Source organism: Simochromis diagramma, unplaced genomic scaffold (assembly GCF_900408965.1).
Source record: "Simochromis diagramma unplaced genomic scaffold, fSimDia1.1 OVJJ01000617.1, whole genome shotgun sequence".
In the NCBI taxonomy this organism is placed as follows: Eukaryota; Metazoa; Chordata; class Actinopteri; order Cichliformes; family Cichlidae; genus Simochromis; species Simochromis diagramma.
In genome coordinates this window covers 964,262-987,133 of record NW_024386953.1, presented here as the reverse complement: position 1 = coordinate 987,133, position 22,872 = coordinate 964,262, and the positions used below count along the sequence as shown (strand labels likewise).

Genomic DNA, 22,872 nt, shown 5'->3' with positions numbered 1-22,872 from the left:
TTACCGCCCCCTGGCTCACAGCTCAGTGGACATTTAGATGAGAAAATATATATTTGACACATTTAAGGAAAATACTAATAAAATAAAAATAAACAAAATAAATGTTTATTAAGCAATTTTGATAGGAAATTGCTTAATGTTTTTGCTCTTTTTTGCTCTATAAAATAGTTGTTTTCTTTTAGAATCATTCATCTTAGCAGTAGCATTTACATGAAAAGAGAAACAAATTAAGTTTGAGTGAAAATGTACAGTTTTTGAACTCTCTGGTCAACTGACTCAGTGAATCAAATGACTCAAAAAACCCGATTCACTTTGGTGAGTGACTCATTAAAACTCGATTCAGTAAAAAGAATCAAATTTACCATCACTACTCCTTTCAGGCCAGGATAGACGAATGTCACCGAGCAGTGATTAAGTTTGTGGTAAAAGACTTGCACCATTTGCCACAGCAGATCCCCCCGATTTTTGGTAAGTGAATGTGTTTAATTGTAGTCAGGGACATTACTGGATATTCTTGTGTAATTGCTACAGAATAATTTATGTTATACTTTGTTATTGCTACAGAAGAATATTTATTTTATTATTTTACATTTACAATTTTTTTTTCCTGGGGACCCTGTGACACCCCATTGAAGAGCCGTAGGCTGTGGATCTCTTAAGATCTCACTGCTGGGTTTGTAAGGCCATGTTTGTCATGAACCGAAGTTCAGCGCACAAGCTGGACCCAGAAGCAGAGCCAACACACACAGGAGTACGAGAAAATAAACTTCATTTTAACTGAAGGTGTCCCGGGAGGGTAGAAGGAAAACACGCGTGAAACTAGAGAAACCAAGGGACCGGGAGATGAGTCGCGCAGGAACGCCGAAAACGGGACTGTGGGAGGCTGCAACAGAAAAAGGAAAAGAATTATTGGGGCGCGGGGAAATAGCAGCATACATGGGGGAGAGTATGAGTCTTACGGTGAAAGCGGGGCTGTGGGAGCCGGAGGGAGGGGTGAGGGTCCACGGGGGAGCTCCAGGAAAGTCGAGGTGACGAGTACTGAAGGCGATCCAAACTCCAGACAGGCAGGTGGACAGGCAGGTGGCTCAAAAAAACACGCCGAGCTGTTATCTGAGTGCACAGGACAGAATTAGCGCTCGTTCAGACAAATGAGAGTTTTCACAATCGCTTTCCCGCAGGTGTACGTTACCGCTGTGAGACGACTAACGGACTGGCGTGGAGCAGCAGGCTGGGCTGGATCAAATAGTCCACCTGATGATCGCCTGGGATGGGATGCAGGTGTGGAGTTAACAGCCACGCCCGTGGGCGTGGGCATCCTATCAGCTCCTCGGACGCCGGGCCGCGGACCATGACAATGTTACTCCTAAATTTCTATCTTGTTCAAAGAGAAGATATAAAACAAAGTTCTAAGCTATTTGACCTTTTTAAAAAAGAATCGCTAAGAGAATCGCTAAAGAATCGTTAAACAGAATCGAAAATGGAATCGGAATCGTGAACATCTTATCAATACCCATCCCTAATTATAACTCTGTTGTTCTGTGGTTGATTAATAAGGGCTACTCCCCCTCCTCGTGTTGATTCACTTAAGCTGACAAAATCATCCTGCAGTAACAAACTTTTTGTAAGGTGGAATAAATCAATGTTATTTATTAACAGGGTCTTAGAAGAGAGAGACCTAATGTTTGATAACCAACATTTGTATTTATACAGGACAAAAGTCATAAAGTGCTTTACAATACAAAGTAAAATGCAAGAATTAAAACAGTTTAAATTCATAAAACTAAATAAAGCCAATCCTACACAATTCCACTTGCTTCTTTTAGAAGCTTTCAACACTTTCCATAGATCGTGAGTCCAATGGAAGCAAGTTTCGAAACCTGGTGTCCCGGGTGTCTACAACTCCAAAAGCACAGTCTCCTCTTCTCTGTAACTTAGACAAACAGCCAACAACAAGTGATCAGCTGATCTCAGAGACATGGCAGTTACCTATGAATGAAGAAATTTACTAATATAGTGAGGTATCTGACCATGAACGGCTCTGAAAATGATCACCAGAACTTTAAGAGAAGCTATTGTAAAAAACATCTGATTTTTCTATCGATTAAAAAAAAGATAAAGTAAAAAGGATGTTCATTTAATGGAAAATGTTAAAAACCAATAACAGGCAGCTTAAACCATTTATCATATTCTTCATATTCTTTAATGTTAAATTGTGCTGCTTTAATGTCACATTGTGCATTATCAATGAAGAAAAAAAAAAAAACTTTAAAATAAACCGGTGTTAAATATGATATGAAAACATGTTACTACGTTCATGTTAATGTGTTACTAAAATGATGAATTAACATCTGAAAACCTAATAAATTGCAACTGAAAAGTGCGGTGCATTGTGCTGTTTGACAACTTATGACGAGCGCTTCGATAAAAGTTAAAATCTAAAATAACAGAATAATATGTCATCCAGCCATTTTCTTCCACATATCTGAAGTCAGGTCGGTTTATAATACAGCTCTGTATCACTTTTAAGATAAAAGTCTAGATGTTAAGTCTTTTTACACTCTCTCAGATGAGAGGTAAGCCAGGTCCACTTCAATCCTTTTCAATCCCACCTCTCTCGACAGTACCTTGTATGTAACTGTTGATTTTCTCTATGCACATCTGTATGTATTATTGGACCAGTGTAAAGAAAATTATATCCAGAGTGAGAACTGAAGAAATTATTCATATTGCATTTTATTAACAAAGAAGTAGAAATTTGTGATTTACTTTTTTGGGCATAGAATTTTATTTTACAAATTTTCACTTGTCTTAGTATACCTGACAGAACAACTGCACTGAAAGTTGATTTAAGATACACAAAACAATCAATATAAAGTTATATTAACTTATTTGTTGCTCCCTGATTTATTTTGGTGTAATACATTTACCTGTTTCATAAAATGTAAATAGAGCCTAAGTAAATGTAAAATGTATTTTATTATTCTTTTACAACTCTTTTGTAATTTGTAAAATTAAAAGAAACAGGCCCACACCTGGGGGGGCTTGATATGTTCCAAGAGAATGAGACACAGACACTAATATGTGTTTCCACCGTCATGCACACATATACAAAGACTCACGCACTCGCCCAACATGGAGACACACAAAAATGAACGTGGTACACTAAGACCCCATGCCTCACTCCGCCCACCCATATGTGGTGTTGATGCATGCTGGTCTAAAATGCATTTTAAGCAGGCGAGTAGCATGGTGCCAAAAACCTTCTGCCAGACAACACTTGGTGTCAGCACGGCCCCTCCCTAGAACACATATTGTCTACATATATTTAAAAATGAGAGGTGGGCACCAGCACCAGAGGTGAGGCTGAATAAACTGACCGCCCTCTGGACGCCCTTCAGTGTGCCAAACCCCCGAGGCCCAATATGAATGTGTAATGAGAGTGTAAGTAATACAAATGTCTAAGTTGTGGAATAAAACTGAGGCGCAGGTGGCCAGGAGGGGACAGAGGAGGAATGTCTCCCCTGCACCTCAGTAACACACCTGTGCCTCAATGGAGGATCCAAGAAAGGAGGGAGGCAACTGGGGATGGGGGGGGGGATCTACCAAGGGCAGGGGCCCCAGGCCCAACCACACCCACCCCAACATTCAGTCATACACTGCATAGGACAATAGACACTGAGGCTGAGTTCATCCTCCACCTCTGCTACATCTTCTCCACCTGCAGAGTGGACTCCTCAAGAGCAGAGGCCACCAGCAAAAGATGGTAAAAACCTTGATTCATTAACCTGTATAGAGCACTCTATGTTGTATTTTGTATTGTATTAATTGTAGACATTGGGATGTCATTTCATGTTATTTCTAATCTATTTAAAATCTTTTAAACATATCTGAGACCAGAAACTTTGGTCTAAGCTGACTGATAAATCTGCCTCCCATTTTGCAATAGGAGGGCATATTGATTCATCTATTTTGGAGAGTGTCCAGTATATTTTAGACAACTGACCATCATCTTTGTAACAATGGTATAAGATTCAGAATTCGGAGTGTAAACTGGAAGCATGCATTCAGTGGGTTAAGGGATTGGAGACTACAGGGACTGTGGGATTTGACTCCACTCTGGAAATCAAGAAGAAAAAGCCACAGGATGCTGGAGAAGGAAGAATATTGCAACGAGTGCAGGGAGAAGTTGAAATAGGTTCTGGGTGATAGGGAAGAGTTACCAAATGACTGGGAAAGTAAGGCTGAAGTGCTGAGGGGAAATGCCAAGATGATAAGTATGTTAGGAACCTACACATTGGACGCATAGACAAATGCTTTGTCACATGTTCATTCAAAGTAGTCAGTAGACATTTGAATAGAATTTTGGTACAAGTAGAAGTTCAGCCCTACATCAGTTAAGTAGAATGTTGTTCCTGGCTGTTATGGACCCACCAGTTACTATAATACCATCTGGGACCACAGCTATCGAGGAGAATGTTCACCTGTGGTTTACTATCAGTCATGTTGTTGAGATCAGGTTTCTGTGAGACTTGGACGATCTGTTGCTCTTCTTCTTTTTGTACGTGAAAACAACAAGCCGAGCTGGATTCTACAGAGTCTCCAAACCCCTCTCCACCCCTCTGTAACAGTGTTGTCATTTAATGCAATTTGTTTTATACTTTATGGGGCTATTATACGCTGAATGTGTATTTTTACAATATCAGGTCTACTTATAAGACATTTCAATTGATGCCCTACATCTTAACCCTCTCAAGGCAGGCGTTGCCGATTTGCAACAGTTAAAAACTAACAACCCGATTACCCCACATACATATTTTTTTTTTGTTTTTTGGGGTTTTTTTACTCAGAAGTACGACTGCAGGACTTGGTTGTGCATTAGCAACAAAAAGTTTAATTTGAGCCTGAGAGGGTTAAACAATAATTCCAGAAAATGAGTTTGAGCTGGACTACATCAAAGAAAAACACAGCACAAAGGACGTGTTAACGAATGATCAGCTCACACTGACAAGCTTGTCACGGTCAACTAACCCCGAAACAGCCTTAACACAGACTCTGCAACCCCCTAAGATTACTAATCTGATTAGGCAGCTGAGAGATTTCTTTTCCAACCCCTCAGTCTCCCGTGTGTGAGGTTTCAGTCAGACGTGTCACTTGGTCATGCTTTGATGTCTGTTTCAAAAAGCTAACACGGTGAATATGCTCAGTGTAAAGCTCCACAACGGGACTTTGCCAACTGGTTGATGTCACGATGGCCAAAACCATATTTAAACATTTTTTCTTTATTGTTTGTCAGCTGTAATCCACAGACATATTGTCACACTGAGAAAAACCCACGTGTATTAACATGCTTCATTCCATTTTCATCCAAATCAATAAAGGTCTGACTTCTGGATCCTTGTGAACGACTCTTCTTCCAAGTCTTCCTCTCTTTTCATTTTGGGAATTGAGATAATCTTTAAAATTGCAGGTTAATTTCTGGGGTCATCTAGAAGACAAGGATGCAAAAAATGAAGGAATCCTTCAGACAATCTTTCTGTCTTTCTGTGTTTATGACTTGAACACAAGAGAAACATCAAATCAGTGATTAGGCTGAGGAGAGGGATCGGCACATTTTAGTTTCTTTCCTCATTTGCATCTACATTCAGACTCTTGCAGCAGAACATGCTAAACTTGCGTAACACAAGATGACATTTTCCACTTCTCTAGTTTATAGCATGACTGACATCCTCCATTCTGTATTTCCCAGGGGTCTGGACATACTAAGAAAGAAAGGAAGGAGCTTTACTTTGGATCTGCCAATAGACTCAGTTAGCCTGAGCCTCCAGGATCTAATAGGTTATTTCCAACCGCCTGGAGATCACCTAGAGCATGAAGACAAGCAGAACCGACTGCGAGCTCTGAAGAACCGTCAGAACCTCTTTCAGGAAGAGGTAGGGTGCACTTGGACATATGTGTGTTTACAAACTAACTTCAGATCATTTTTAACAGTTTTTGCTTCCAATTTTAAAGATTTAGTCTAATATATTTATATATTCTGCCTCAGTACATACATACAGTACATCCACCCCCAGTGAATTTTGTAGTGGTTTATTTCTAATGATGGAACATATTGGAATATTTAATGTCTAAAATGTTATTTTAAGAAGAAAAAGAAAAGATGAATCAATTACTTTACTGTATACACGAATTGTTTTCTTTTAATGACACAATCCATGTCTGTGAAACTGTTGCTCAAAGAACTGCCAATTATATCATGTTTGCTTTCACATTGTGTACATAGTGGCTGAAAATATTCACAGTGGCCCAAACCATTTCTCTACTAACTTGTAAACATGCGTTTTGCTCCTGTTTACTTGGAGAGAAATTGACACACTTCGAGCTTCCAGTGGCCATTAGAGGAAATGCAGTTTTTTTGGCACGTCTGTGTTTTTCAACTCAGATATTAGCTTGGCCTATATCTATATCCAAATCCATAGAATGATTTAACGGCATTCAATTTGTTTTTTATTTCCTAACTTTTCTGTGACTACACTCTGTTTTGTAGAGCTCATTTCAGGTGAATAAAGTAAAAACAACAGTTTTCATATCTCTAGGGGATGATCAGCCTGGTCTTGGAGTGCATTGATCGGCTTCATGTCTACAGTAGTGCAGCTCATTTTGCGGAGGCAGTTGGAAAGGAGGCTGGAGAAGCCTGGAGCGCCATTCTCAACTCCCTCTACCAGCTACTGGGTAAACAAGCGCACAGACAGAAACACAGAAAAGATGCAATAACTCAAATTGTAATTCCACTCACCTAAAACTACATATTAGACCTGAAGACAATCAGGTTATTTTAAGAGATGACAAATGCTCAGAGATTCATTCAGAAAGGGATCAGAGGACAGAGACAGGTGACATGTGGGCTCAGTAAGAGTTTTCTATGTTACTGTTGTTACACCTCTTGATATCATGTCACTTCTCTCAACTTATTTTCATCTTTCTAGCTGCACTCATCAGAGGGAACAGGAAGAACTGTGCCCAGTTCTCTGGTTCACTGGACTGGCTCATTAGCAGACTGGAGCGACTGGAGGCTTGCTCTGGTAGGTTAGCTTGTCTTTTACATGGTATAATATATTTTATGATTATGTAAAAGAGGTGCTGAAGTCAAAGTACACATTCTCAGAAATGCCTTGGTTACATACAAATGGATGTTACATAGAAAAAGCAGTTGACATCAGATGACAAGTCAATTTAATCACCTCGTAAAAGGCTTCAGCTAATTTAACAAGAAGCCACCTTTTCAGCTGTTAGAAACATGACTGTGCCTTAAGCTTCCAAGTTTATATTACTGACTAAAGCAGCAATATGATAGTGGGATGATAGTGGGAACCAACTGAAATTCTGAGCAATGAGGGGTTTTCTCTTAGTCGGATCATGGATGAACTGAAGGTTTATATGAGCGCAGTGCACTGTGGAAACTGGGTAAGTTGGATTCAGGCTTTGCTCACCAAAACACAATAAAGCTGCTTTAAACATAAAAAGGATCCAGAATTTAATAAACAAAGAACACAAGAGTCAGCAGAGTTTGTTGCTGTGTTGCTGAGTTGGTTGAGGTAAACCCACAAGTGAACGGTGGAAAAACATGCTGATGAATTACACCGACTACAGTTAAATGTTGGTGTCGTTTACAGATAAATAAATAATAGGAAACGAACAGGACAGAGTCAAATTTATTTATTTAGCACATTTAAAACAACGGCTGTTCACCAAAGTGCTGTACGTCTAAAATAATCAAATGAGATAACAACAGAGGAAAAGATGTCATAATTTAAGAAAGTAAGAATGAAATGAGTATGAGTACAGAACTCATTCTGATTTAAAAGCCAGAGAATAAAAGTGGCTTTTCAAACAGATGAGTCAGGAACAGGAGGGACAATATGAGACCTGAAGTCTGTGATCCTATTACTGAAGACTTGCCTGCAATGCTATAAGAGGAGCAGCAGTAGGAGAATTAAGAACAGAGTTAATCACAGTAAGTACAGTACGAGTCTGTGACAGTTGTTAGCCACGATCTTAGAGAAACACTTCTTTTTTGCTGCTCTTACAGTCTTCTGATAATTTAACAAAGATTCAAAGTTATCAAAAGACACATGAAATGTATCCTTTTTCCATGTTCGGTCAGTTTTTCTACACACGTGTCTGAGTCCTCTGGTGGCATTATTGAACCGAGGCTTAGTTTTATGTTTTTGACTCCTGGTTGTGAGTTGAGCAATGAAATCAAGGATCTCTAAGGAGGTTGAATTAAACAGAGAAAGTAAGTCGTCAAGTGGATGGACCTATCAAAAAGTAAGGCGTGACTAGAGGGTTTTTTTTGTTCTTGTCCAATCAGAACTGTCGTCAGAAGACCAAAATGCCCAACAGATTTACTTTCCCAAGTGGACCGTTTGCCATAATGGCCTACCTGGTAGTCATATTTTATTAGAACTTTATTAGGATTTTTGAGTTATTACAATTACAATGGACAAAACTGGGGGATGGAAAAGAAAAAGAGGAAAGAAAGAGAAGTTGAGCACAAAGTTCACAGAAGGAGAGGGAAAGAAAAATAGAGAAGCAGATGGAGAGAGAGCAAAAACAGTGAAAATCTGCTGAAGAAAAACAACAAAAACACAGCAGAGAAACCACGGCAACGACCAGCATATGGGGTAGTCTACCTAGTACTCACATTCTGGTGATTTACCTGTGACACTGTCTTTACCTTACAGTGTAACCTGCTTTGTGATGACTTGTAACAAACCACAGGTAGAAGGAACCTGGAAACAGTCAAAGGGCAGGAAAGAGAAAAGACTATAAACAGGATGATGATGTCCAACATGAACCAGCAGGTTTAACAAATCATACATTCAAAAGGGAAGAAAGTGAAGACGGAGAGAAATACACCACAATCGACGATTACAAAATACAAAAAGGCATTAACTACTCTGTTGTTATGATCTGGCAATACATCGATAAAAATGTACAGAAATCAGTTGCAAATTAATCGAACAATATTTAAATAACTTAAAAAAGAAATATTTAAAAAGCACTTTTTACATTTTATTTATTTTCTCTATTTGCTCTAGTTGCATTTGTAATTCAATCTTTTAGTGGTGTCCTGTATGTTTTAGAAGTATTTCCACTTTGACAGATAAAATTTACATCATTATTTTACATATCTAACGACAGTAAGATGTAGAGCTGAGTGATGAGTAAGCTAGTTGCCTCTGCTCTTAGCTTTGGGACCTGTACAGCCATTATCGGTTCTCCAAACTTTGACAGTAAAACCGACTCTTAGCTTTTTGTGAACTGTGGTTTTGAATCAAGTTATCGTCACACTGCACCTTATTTTTCAATTACAGGTATATTGGAGGTGCTTCACTGTGTACTGGTGGAGAGTCCTGAAGCACTCAACATAATCAAAGAGGAACATATCAAGTCTATCATATCTCTGTTGGACAAACATGGTCGGAACCACAAGGTACGGGCACTTACTTACCCACAAACATAAACTGGTGATGATAGTATATTTTAAAGCCTAGTTATCCCTGGTACACTTGCATCATTTTTTATAGGTAGAAAGGCTGTTCTTTGGATAGCTTGCCTTGGTTATTCTGTTGATTTAGATTCTATCGGTATGTGTTGTTTCTTTATTTGACTCCATGATGTTGAAAACAGGACTCTGTGAGGTCAGACCCTCTGTTGCAGGACGACTTCTCCTTATTACGTCTGGCGAGATAGGTTTTATGACTCTGCCTTGTTATTTCACCCTTTTTTCATGCTGAAGCATCGATTTAGTACCAATCACATTAAAGTCTGAACATCTATACATGGTGTTTAAAACAAGCAATCTAATATTTTTTAGGTCCATCTTATGCTCATTAAAAGCTCTTACTTAACATACATCCTGCTAACACACTCAATATGTTAGCAGCAGATCCTTTCACTCAGTACTTTGTTGTAAGGCCTCCATGGATCTAACTTGTTGCAGTGTATCGCACCGAAGATCCACATCCTGGACCTTTTGTTGTGTTGAAATCATTTAGTATCAAGGAGCATTATCCTGATGGGAAAAGTTATTGCCATCAGGGAATACTGTTACCATTAAGGACCAAAAGTTTCTTGTGTCATCACACTGCCTGTGCCAGCTTGCAGTGTTTCCCATCATTTCTTTGAGTAACAGCTAAATGCACTTGGTTGTCACCAGATGTCAAAGAAAACCAGGCCACCTTTTCCCATTGCTCCATGGTACAGTCCTGATACTCATGTGTTCATTGTAGTAGGTTTCAGTCAGAAATACAGACTGAACGGACGCTCTGAGCCCTCTGTGGTGTCTCCAGCCACCACTGACCTTTTCAGCAGTTCAGTATAGATGTCACTACCTGTTTACTTGTGCCTCTTTATATCGTAGAGACAATAACATCTTATCCGTCTTGTTTATAAATACCATTTAGGTTCTAGACGTGCTGTGTTCACTGTGTGTGTGTCACGGCGTGGCAGTGCGCTCTAACCAGCACCTGATCTGTGACAACCTGCTGCCAGGAAGAGATTTATTACTGCAGACCCGCCTGATCAACCACATAAGCAGGTAAACAAATACAAACATTTGCAATGGTCGGATTGTGGAATCCCATGTCAGTAATGGATTTACCTACTCACTGACATTCATTCACTCCAACAGCATGCGACCCAACATCTTTTTGGGTGTCAGTGAGGGCTCTGCCCAGTACAGGAAGTGGTACTACGAGCTGATTGTGGATCAGGTTTTGCCATTTGTCACAGCAGAGGCCACTCACCTCAGGGTGGGTTGGGGCAACACCAATGGCTATGCACCGTACCCCAGTGGAGGAGAGGGGTGGGGAGGCAACGGGGTGGGTGATGACCTCTATTCCTATGGCTTTGATGGACTCCATCTTTGGTCAGGTGAGCTGTGTGTGTCCAGTGTGATTTTGATTACTAACTCACTGATAATGAAAGTCTGTGCAGAATCATTTTTACCCCTCAGCCCTAGAATGAGGTAATGTAGGAGCTTTAAATTAATACCATAGTTGTATCTACTCAGTAACCTCAACCTAAAGGTCAAAATACTGTGAATACAATAACTCGTGATGGAAGTCACCTAGGATTTTCAAATTGGAGGATGGCAGGACCTCCTAGAATCTCACTGATCTCAACTAATGTTTTCTGAAAATCTTGTGAATGTGATATCTCGAGAATAAGCAAGATTTTGAAATTAATACCATAGGTGTGTCTAACAGGAGACTGAAGGGTGGCACTGGCAGTTGCCAGTATGTTTTCCCATTGAAATGTGAGACTACTGAATGTCTTTCTTAGATTAAAAAACATGAACTGTGGACTATAGTGGTCAAAATCTTTAGGTGTGAGAGTGCTGTGCTGCCTCAAGAACTGAGCAGCTTACAGCTGTTAATTCAGCTATTAATTTAACATCATATCAGAAAGCACCAATACGGTGTACATTTTAATAATAATAATGGATTTATATAGCACTTTTCAAGAGCCACAAAGCGCTTTACAATTCCACTATTCATTCACTCTCACATTCACACACTGGTGGAGGCAGCTACAGTTGTAGCCACAGCTGCCCTGGGGCAGACTGACAGAAGCGAGGCTGCCATATCGCGCCATCGGCCCCTCTGACCAACACCAGTAGGCGGTAGGTGAAGTGTCTTGCCCAAGGACACAACGACCAATACAGACAGAGCTGGGGATCGAACCGACAACCTTCCGGTTACAAGATGAGCTTCCCAACCCCCTGAACCACGGTCGCCATTTTTAGGACACCCTCAGGTCTCAGGAAGAAAGTCGTCAGGTCTCAGGTGTCAGACAAAAAAATGTCAGGTCTCAGGTGTCAGGCAAACAGTCATCAGGCCTCAGGAAAAAAAAAAAAACAGGTCTCAGACTAAAAGCTGGATCCATAAGTTAAAATTTCGAGTTATTTTCTTGAAATTTCGAGTTATTACTTCAAAATTTAGGGAAAACTTGAAATTTTGAGTTACGGATCCTTTTATTTATCTTTTAGTGGCAGAAACGGGCTTACCATTAACTCAAAATTTCAAGTTATGGATCCTTTTATTTATTTATTTATTTATTTATTTTAAAAATGCACAGAAATTGATTTTAAAAAAGGAAAAGATCTTTGTATGAAACTATGTTTTTTTTAACCTGTTGGACAGTTATGCAAAGTGCCTGCAAGATGTTTATTCTGCTGAAAAAGGCCAAAAAGAAAAAAAGAAAACATATATGCTTTTGTGAGCATGTTAATAGATCACAATAACTTAGGAAATACTCTGTAAAGTAAAAGCAAAAACCATAGTGGAAAAATGTCCTGGTATAAACTCTGATGCCGTTTTGTACTTAAACAGTTCCGACTGGAATCAAACTAAACTAATTCTCGCTGCACTTCTGTGTATCCTGTGCAGGCTGCATTGCGCGGACTGTTAGCTCACCCAATCAGCATCTCCTTCGATCAGAAGATGTGGTGAGCTGCTGCCTGGACCTCAGTGTGCCCAGTATCTCCTTCAGAATCAATGGCCAGCCAGTTCAGGGCATGTTTGAGAACTTCAACTCTGATGGCCTTTTCTTCCCAGTGGCGAGCTTCTCTGCTGGGGTCAAGTCAGTGTTTCACTGAAGCTCATCAACACAGCATGATAACAGAGTTATTGTCTTTGTTCTCCATGAAGCTTGCTTTATTTTTGTCTTTTAAAATGGATTTGCAACTGTATAATGACTATAAGCACAACTTACATGCACATCCTGATTTTGTAAAGTGATTGTTGTCCTAAAAACAGCGTAGCATACTTCTGAGACTATTACAATAACTGCCTGATGAGTGTCTTACAAAAGTTATCAGTGGGGTTGTTGTTATATTAGGACAACAATTATGTGATATCACTGGGATTTATAAAGTTACGTTGGAACCAAGCACACCATTGTTTTTCTTGTGACATTACCAATAAGTCTGATGTGTCACATGGCCCTCTTCCTATTGAAAAAACAAAAGTTGTATCCAAGATGGCCGACTTCTAAATGGCCACCATGGTCACCACCCATCTTGAGGAGTTTGCCCCTCACATATACTAATGTGCCACAAACAGGACTTTAATATCACCAACCATTCCCATGTTATTACAGTGTATCCATAGAAATGGCCCACCCTGTAGATTTGGTATTTAGCTTTTAGCTGGAATTTTCAATATATAGGGGTTCAAACCTACAAAACTAATGTCTCGTCACATATAGAATATTCTTTACTGGCCAAGTCAGTCATTTTATCTCAACCTAGTAAAGCAAATTAATGTTAATATAAGTATTATAAACAAATGATGTTAATGTGTCCAAATACTTCTGCGCCCACGAAAATGGGAGCTATGCATAAAATTCCTCGTCAGTTAATGCAATGAACCTATTTTTGTTAAACCCCTGAAAGGCTCAATGTCAGCACTTTAACCCTGCCATGCATGAATTATGACAACCTCAATCAGGATTTTTTCTTAAGTATTTTAATTCATCTTTAGGCATTAAAAGATGAATAAAAAATACTTAAGAAAAAATCCTGATTGAGGTTGTCATAATTCATGCATGGCAGGGGTTAAATGACAATCATTACAATGAAACACGTCATACATCTATAGCAGGGGTCGGCAACCTTTCTGATGATGAGTGCCATCTAAAATTTCCTCAGAAGTCAATGTGCCATATGATTGCATTAGCAATAAATTTAATAACGCTCTATATGAACAGTTACACACTATATAGAAGAACTTTATAGAATTATATTTGTTTGCAGATGTTGGCAGCTATCAGCGAATAATTATCAGCTATTTTGAAACAAAAAAAGACTTTTTATCCATAACAGCAAATACAACAGAGAGTGCAAATGCTATTTATGGCCACCTCACAACAATGATGCGAAATAATAAACTGGGCCAATATGGCATGTTTGTTAATACAGAGACACACATGTTAATGTGATCTCTGGTCTCCCACTCAGAGACACAGGTCTCCGAGTGTCCAGCATTCAGAGGCTACCTGAGGACATTCTTCATGTGAGAGAAAATCTGCTCACACAGATATTAGAGCCAAATACTGTCAATAAGGCCTCTGCAATGTTCTGAAGACAGTTACACAGAGTCAAGCTTTTCAGTTCAATCAGCTGCATTTCGATGTCCTCTGTGTCCAGGCAGTTAATACGAGACAAATCCAACTGCTCATTAAAGATTTCTGGTTTGATCAGAAAAGAAAACATTGGTCTATAAACCTGAAAGTCCCGAAAACTCATTGTGAATTCAGTCTTTGAATGTATTTCCGTGGTGCTGATGCTGTGCTGAGCGGACAGCTCCTGAAGCATTTGAAGTGTCTGAATGTGGAAATTTCAACATCGCTTGAAAAAACTGCCAGCTAGCAACGTCCCTCTCACCAGTAGGCTAAGTTATTTTCAGCCAATTACAAATTGAATCTGGTAGTTGGGGTTGTTAGCTAAGATACTGTCATTAAGAAGCAGCACAACTAATGTGTGTATGCGAGCTTTTAGTTTTTACAGGACGGTTGGCAACTCTACTAACTAACCTTATGAATAAAATGAAGTTCACTATCAGTAACATCATAGCACCCACCCAGCTGTATAGAAACTCCGTCATGTTAGCTAGTAGCAGTACGAGTTATTGTAACTGACTGTAAAAAGTCAGCACAACGAAAATAAACTCCACCTAAACTTGGTTTATATCTGATCCAGATAGACTGCAGGTCATAACTTCTTACCTGAAGTTCAGTTCACCTGACACTCGGACCGGCGGCCGCCTCGGGTCTCTGCTCCTCCTGCCTCCCCTTTCTCTCATCCACCTGCTGGCCTCTGTGGAAGCTCCGCCATAGCCACCACCACACAACTGAGTTATTTTTACACATCTGCCAGCACCTGGCCAATCCACCACCTCTCATTGTTTATAGTTACTAAAAAAAAAAAAAATCACCGGCCCATAAAAACGAAAAATCACCATCAGTCCAGCTATGGTCGTGCCATCAGTTAACCCGTAACGTGCCAGCTGTGGTCACGCGTGCCCAGGGTTGCCGACCCCTGATCTACAGTAACATTAAACGGCCAGTGAGTGGCAGGTATGGACACATCAGTGTCCAATGTAGTGGTTTATGTGCAAGTATACCATCCACACTGACACAAATACAAGAAAACAGCCTTTGAATAGCTGTCCACTGTAGTGACCAGTATTAGTGAAAGGGTTCATTGGATCTTGATCGCTTGACTTAAAACTCACAATGGTGTGTACGGAGGCAAGAGTACCAAAAACTCTGTCACGGTCTGAAAATGTAACAGTATATTAATTGGTCAGCAATATGAAGACAAATAGCACAACTGTAGCAGGCTGACTAACTCACACGTTTTTGGTACCTTTCTTTTTATATCATCATCATCATCACTGACATCCCAAATTTGAATGCCTAAGGCAATTTTTGTCCCAGATCTATCACATAAATGTCGGTCCCAGGAGCGCTGCCACTGGGCTGTTTTCTGGTTTTCACAAACTTTCCTGCTCCACCTGCAGGGTGCGATTCCTCCTCGGTGGGCGTCATGGGGAGTTTAAGTTCCTCCCTCCTCCTGGTTATGCCCCTTGCTATGAAGCAGTGTTGCCAAGGGAGAAACTGAAACTGGAGGCTAGTCAGGATCAGACTGCCACCAGAGACCTGCTGGGACCGACTGTCACTTTGAGCCAGGCAGCATTCACCCCTATACCTGTAGACACCAGCCAGGTCAGAAATGTCTTGCTCCATTTTTCCTCAATAACACACTTGATTTAAGTTCACTTTTTAATTATTTTTGAAGTCATTCAATAAAGTTTTTTTCCCTTAACCATAACCAGTAACTGAAACGCTGTTTGTTTTCTGTTCAGATCATTTTGCCACCTCACTTGGAAAGGATCAGAGAAAAACTAGCAGAAAACATCCATGAACTCTGGGTGATGAACAAGATAGAATTAGGCTGGATCTATGGTGCAGTGAGTATTATTATATGAAAACAAATACCTGTACATAATACCTGGTGGACTGCTGCTATGCGTGTAATCCCAGCTAAACAGGTTACATAAAGAGGATTTGGGGCTGATAGATTCTTCAGCACCTGTAGCAGTAGCTCAGTGTTACAACATGCAGAAGAAGCAACTGCTATCAGAGCTAGAGATTGATGAGTGCAACACAAATGCTACAGCAAGGGAGAGCCAGGACATCAGGTCATGGGGGAGATGTCATCATCCCCTCCCCCCACCAGCTACTGACAGATAGAGCACCGGTTATGGTTATAAGACCAGACTAACCTGTGCACTACCGGAAAGCCTACGACTTAGTGCTTCACACCTGGATCCTGGAATGCCCAGAAGAAAGTCCTGAGGAGAGCTGAATGGGAAGAACAAGATCCGGGCAATCAATAGCTATGCCCTACAGTTGATCAGTTACCCTGCTGGAATATAAGTTGGCCAAAGGAAGCGATAGAAGCCACTGACATCAAGAGAAGGATGCTGCTTACCATGCTTGCAGGGTTTCACCCCAAGTCCAGCACCGTGAGACTGCAACACTAAGGCTACATTCACACTGCAGGCGAAAGCACTTCAAATCCGACTTTTTTGACCCTATGCAACCCATCTATCCGATCATGGTGTGACAGCGTGAACGGCACAAATCCGATATTTTCAAATCCGATCTGGGTCACTTTCATATGTGGTGCTGAATCCGATACATATCTGATGTTTCAGAAAGCGACTGCTGTTTGATGGTCACGTCGCATTAAATCCGTCTTCTACGTCACTGACACAAGACAGACACCAATTATCAGCGATAAGACATCGTGAACCTTCCTGGCCCTCCAGTGAAACTGTTGGGAAGACAACATTGGAGAAACGTGAACATTTTATTTGTACTGTATAATCTGCAGATTCTGACAGAAATTAGAAGCAGCGCTCCTCTAAAACAGCAATAAGGATCATTATTAAGCCATATGTAAATAACAAAATAACTTTATAACTTAAAGCAAAATTGGGAAACGTAAAGTCCAAAACAAGTCTTTATATTAAGGCCATCGGTCAAACAATACTGTTTGCTCTGGGTCTAAACAGCGCGTTGTGTGTGACGTCTTCTTTTGCGCATGCGGGCACTTTGAGCGTCCACACTAGAGCGCATTTGCTGTCACATTTTATTTGTAGTGTGAACAAGCAGACAAAAACATCGGATTTGATCAAAAAATCGGAATTGAGCATTAAGACCTGCAGTGTGAACGTAGCCTAAGTGGAAGGAAGGCTGAACTGGGACTGGTTTGTATCAGAACCATGATCCAAGATGAAAGAACAAACATCCATGAGCACATCAGGAAGATGGCCACAGCTGATTACATGCTTAGTCAATACCTGATTCAGCAGAAACCCGAGAAAGAAGAGGAGCAAAAATAGGAACCATCGTGAAAGAACAGGCCCCTGCACGGCATGTACCATCAGCAGACAGAAGAAATGGCTAATATTGAGAAATCCTACCAGTGGCCCCCATGCTAATGGGAGCACTTGGTGCAGTGACCCCAAACTGAGCAAGTGTCTCCAGCAGATCCCAGGAATGACATCCAACAGAGAGAACAAACACTAGAACATGAGAGACTGCAGAATAGTGCAGTCCTAGGAATAGCAAAGATACTGCGCAGAAAGATACTGACTCTCTAACTTGAAGGATAAAGAGGCCCGAGCTTGTGTGGAATTATTAAGATATAGAAGATATATCACAAGATTTAGAAATTGCAGGTCAGTTTCTAAGTGTATAAAGTTGTGTACCATGGACAATGCAAAGGTTAACTGTGACTGTAGGTAACAGAGGCTGCCGGTCACTAAGCTTTTTAGCCGGTCACTTTTAGCCTCCAGGAAGACACTGTTCTTCAGTCTGTTGGTTCAGCTCTTGTTGCTCCAGAGCCTTCAATGAAATACTGTTGATCCTTTTCTTTATTTGAATATTGTCAGAATGAACCGATGAATATTTTCGCTATAAAAATACATGACATCAGATATGTTATGTATTTAGCTACAGCTTGGTTACTATTAGTGTCCTGGCTGCCCTAAACTTTTCTTTTTTCTTTGCATGTGTGCTTGAGGTGCGGGATGATAATAAGCGGCAGCACCCATGTCTGGTGGAGTTCTCCAAACTTCCTGAACAGGAACGAAGCTACAATCTACAGATGTCTCTGGAAACTCTCAAGTAATGTATAAGTGCAGTGAAATTTGAAATTTCATCATATATATTACCGGTAGTAAGTTTTCTTTGGACGCTGCAGGAGCATCAGTTATTGTTGAAATTCATAACAAGCATCTGCACATCCCATTCACACTTTTCTTTGTGATTGTGTTATTGCCCATTACAGAACTCTCCTGGCTCTGGGTTGCCATGTTGGCCTAGCAGATGAACACGCTGTAGAAAAAGTCAAGAACATGAAACTTTCATCAACGTAAGACCATTAAACCATTAAAACAAAATGTCAGTTCCATATATAACAGCTGGGTACAGAAGAATATACACATTCACCAGTCACTTTGGAAGTTAAATGTGTTCAATGGCTTGTTAAGACAGATATATCTAATTATCCAATTGCATGAATTCTGGGATGCAGATATGGCCAAGATTAGTTTACACCAATCAGAAAGGTGACGGTGAAGTGACTTTGAATGTGGCATGGTTGTTGGTGCCTGAGAGACTGTCAGAAACTGCTGATCTACTGAGATTATTCCACATTAACATCTCTACGATTTAAAGAGAATGGTCCAAAAAAGAGAAAATATCCAGTGAGCGGCAGGTGATGTTGCAGAAGGATGGTCAAACTGCTTCAGGCTGATAGGAAGGCAAAAGTAACTCAAATAAAAACTCATTATATAACACGTCAAGCACCTTGCCACAAAGTAAGTTGATTCAGAGGGCTGGTGAGTGTTTATGACTAGAGCAACAGAAACCCCCACTGGCATGTTGAACTGGATGAAAATGGACTGGTCTCAGACATCAGCACATTCTGGGTATTTAGGATCTCTGTATAACAATGCAGTACTTCACCTCTATCTGTGCAGCTATGAGTTATCCAGTGGTTATAAACCTGCTCCTCTGGATCTGAGTCACATCAAATTGACCTCCACCCAGGAAGCTATGGTGGACAAGCTAGCTGAGAATGCACACAATGTTTGGGCAAGAGATCGCATCCGCCAGGGCTGGACCTATGGCATACAACAGGTACTCACAATGTTTAAACATTTGAAATCAATTTAATTCATTTCAGACAACAATGATCAAGCTGTTTTATACTGTAAGGAAAAACTCCCTTTTAACATGAAGAAACCTGTGTCAGAACCAATCTGCACCCCCAAGCCAGTCACAGCAGTCGTGGGCTGTGGGTTACGACTGGAAGACAGGACAAGCACATACTGTGGACGAGAGCCAGAGTTTAATAGTAACTAATGATTACATGCAATGTGCTATATAAACACACAGGTAGTGAAAAGAGGTGTGAAGAATGGACTGATTGGACCGATTCTTATACAGCGCTTTTCTACTCTCATGGAGTACTCAAAGCGCTGTATACAACATGCCTCATTCACCCATTCACACCCGCTCATATACAAGCACTGCTAAACTCAAGTGCAAACTAACCAACATTCACACACATTCACACTCCGAAGCACTCTGTGCATCATGGGAATCCCCCACAGTCTAGACCTATTTCAGTGTAACTAAGATGATTTTATAGAAGAGGGCTTACCCTCTTCTATAAAATCATCTCCTACCCTGGCAACCAAAAGTTCCTACTTAGCAAGCCAGCAGTGTGAGAGTGAAGTGCTCTATTGAGTGATAAAGTACTACGAGGCCTTTCAGATAAGATGGGGCCTGATAGTTCAAGACCTTGTATTTGATGACAGTGATTTTAAATTTGACATTCGGTTTAAAAGGGAGCCAATGAAGAGAAGTCAGTATGGGAGAAACATGCTCTCTCTTTCTAGTTCCTATCATTAGAATTGCTGCAGCATTTTAGATCAAATAAAGACTTTTCAGGGAGTTTTTGAACAACCTGATAATACTGAATTACAGCCTAGAAGTAATAACGTGAACGTGTTTGTCAGCATTACTTTCTAAAAGAAAACAGTGCTATGTATTGACAAAATTGTGGAGGAACCCTCAATGGCAGTTAGAGGAACTGCAGTTTGTTTCTGTTCAAGGCCACCCCAGTGGTACGAAATGCTGCTGTGTCCCCTCTTAGCTGTAAATTCTAACAGGCTAATTCTTTCTTCTATTATATAAATTCTTTAATTCTTTGTTTTTTGTTGTTGTTTTTTCCATTTTGTGACCTTGTTGTGTCTCTTGTCAGGATGTAAAGAACCGTAGAAACCCTCGTCTGGTCCCCTACGCTCTTCTGGATGAGAGAACTAAAAAGTCCAACAAAGACAGTCTGAGAGAGGCTGTCAGGACTCTCCTGGGATATGGATACAATCTTGAAGCTCCTGACCAAGACCATGGTACAACATGTTTGCTTCAGTAAAAACCATCATTCATTGTATTTTCTTTTCATTTCCATAACTTTTGAGAGAAAAATAAACAACTTAAATATTCAGAAGTACAATATGTAAGATGTAAGATTTTTTCCTTGACATTGCATTGTTAAGATGCTCACCAAGTCCACCTGTTTTTACCTCTCATTCCTCCCATGCCTCCCTGCCATCCAGCAGCTGAATCGGGCCTGAGTAACGTGTCGGCTGAGAGGTTCCGCATTTTCAGAGCAGAAAAAACATACTGTGTTAATACTGGGAAGTGGTACTTTGAGCTGGAGGTAAGAAGCAAGAAAATAGTTGTGACTGAGATAAAAAGCTTAATGAGCATCACTGAAATACATCAGAGATTGTCTGATACAAATATTAAGCTCTCTGTGAAACATCTTCCTAATACATCCTTACTTTGGGAAATATTTTTCTGAACAAATTACTCAACTTAATTTTACACCCTTATACAATCAGCCACTGATTTGTTTTTTATGATGATGATTTTGATTCACTCGCTGGGCCCACGTCCTCACTTTAGGTTTGACAGTGTTTTAGTAGATAAAGGTGGATGGCTTAGACATGAATTGAACTGCGGTTTGGGGAAGGCCTCGAAGGGGAACCCATGCAGTGCAGTGCTGCTTTTTCTAAACATTAGACCCGTAAAACTTTAAACTGGATCTATTTAAGCATAATTAAATGTTTTTATGTTCGTTGCAATACGAATATTGTAAAATGGATTTGACTGTGAATCATGAGCAAGTATAAAAGCATAAAACATTTTGTGAATGTGAAAAGGTGAAACTGTAATGTTCAGATAAACAGGCTTGCATTCAGACATTGTCTGAAATATATATATCTATATACATATGTATATATACATAAATATATATATATATATATATATTAATGTGTGTGTATATATATATATATATATATATATAAACTTGTTTTTAGACTGTGGAGCTTGAAACTAGAAAATTTCCACTTGTTCCATTGGCAGATTTTTTTTCCTCTTATTTCAAGCAACAGTATCTTGTATTAAGTGAAAAAAATCTGCCAATGGAACAAGTGAAAATTAATATAGTTAATATATCTTACTGGGATGTTACTCTTTAGCTGATTTTGTCTTATTTTAAATGTGATGAAATTATTTTGACTAGAAATAAGACAAATATGCCTTTTATTATATTTGTAAAACACTTTCCAAACTGGATATTAATGTGGTCCTAATCATGTAGGTTCTAACAGCTGGAGAGATGAGGGTCGGCTGGGCCAGGCCAGGATGTCTACCAGACCAGGAGCTGGGCTCTGATGATCAGGCATTTGTCTTTGATGGCTTCAAGGTGCAGTCATTTCACAAATCTCATTTATTTATTACATTCAGGCATTTTTTTTATTTCTAATGTGAATGTTCATTATCTTTACACAGAAAAATGAAAAACATCAGCCTCTTTACAATAACCTACATTTTTAATAAATGAGTCAGTTTTACATCCTATGATTAGTTCTTAATCCAACTTATAGTTATGAAAAAATACAATCTCTTTTAACACTTGTTATTCTGAGATCAGGTCCTGAGTTGTAAAAGGACTGACTGGACACCTTAGGTTGGAGACAAATTATTGCTCCAGGTGAAAAAGCTTGAAGTATCTCAGCTTTTTATTCATGAGTGGGTAGGGGAAGAGTGGGGAACCGATGGGTAGACTGCCAGTGCAGTGATGCCATCAGCAGTCTTTGGTCCAGGTCTTTCATGTTCAACTTGAAGGAGTTGAACCCGCACACATCTTGTGTTGGCCAAGGAGAGAGTGGCCTGGCCTGGTTACTTAGACCACTTTCACAGTGACCTTAATAAGCACTAAACAATGGATGGATGTATAGACAATTTGATTCAGCATACTATGAGCATCATAGAAATGGCAAAAACAGTCAATATTTTTTCTAATGGGTAGACAAACGCCTTGGTAATAACACCACTACATCTCCACACTGATCATCCCTGTAACTGCATGTGTGTGCACGCACCCCTGCATGTACTGTGTTTTCTAGGTGCAGCGCTGGCACCAGGGGAATGAACACTTTGGCCGAGCCTGGCAGATAGGAGATGTGGTGGGCTGCATGGTGGATCTGAATGAGCACACCATGATGTTCACACTCAATGGAGAAGTGCTGCTGGATGATTCTGGATCAGAGCTGGCCTTCAAGGACTTTGAAGTCGGTGAAGGTCAGTACTCTGTCCTGGACAGCACATGCATCTGTAAAAACAGGAGACACTGCTCATTTTCAAGACCAAAGA

General features: G+C 40.1%; 1 protein-coding gene across 8 annotated transcripts in view; it reads left to right on the top strand.

The window, feature by feature from the left end:
- ryr2a (ryanodine receptor 2a (cardiac)) overlaps positions 1-22,872 on the top strand; it is a 262,686-nt gene that overhangs the window by 93,927 nt on the left and 145,887 nt on the right. For 7 of the 8 annotated variants that reach the window (XM_040038550.1, XM_040038554.1, XM_040038548.1 and 4 more), the window contains exons 13-28: positions 5,747-5,930; positions 6,594-6,729; positions 6,984-7,079; positions 9,375-9,493; positions 10,467-10,600; positions 10,694-10,935; positions 12,453-12,645; positions 15,588-15,792; positions 15,933-16,037; positions 18,161-18,264; positions 18,428-18,511; positions 19,122-19,281; positions 20,411-20,558; positions 20,766-20,869; positions 21,818-21,922; positions 22,626-22,800. In XM_040038550.1, the coding sequence (XP_039894484.1) occupies positions 5,747-5,930; positions 6,594-6,729; positions 6,984-7,079; positions 9,375-9,493; positions 10,467-10,600; positions 10,694-10,935; positions 12,453-12,645; positions 15,588-15,792; positions 15,933-16,037; positions 18,161-18,264; positions 18,428-18,511; positions 19,122-19,281; positions 20,411-20,558; positions 20,766-20,869; positions 21,818-21,922; positions 22,626-22,800 (2,294 nt within the window). The remainder of the gene's footprint in view (positions 1-5,746; positions 5,931-6,593; positions 6,730-6,983; positions 7,080-9,374; positions 9,494-10,466; positions 10,601-10,693; positions 10,936-12,452; positions 12,646-15,587; positions 15,793-15,932; positions 16,038-18,160; positions 18,265-18,427; positions 18,512-19,121; positions 19,282-20,410; positions 20,559-20,765; positions 20,870-21,817; positions 21,923-22,625; positions 22,801-22,872) is intronic. The other variant, XM_040038551.1, reaches the window with a different exon arrangement.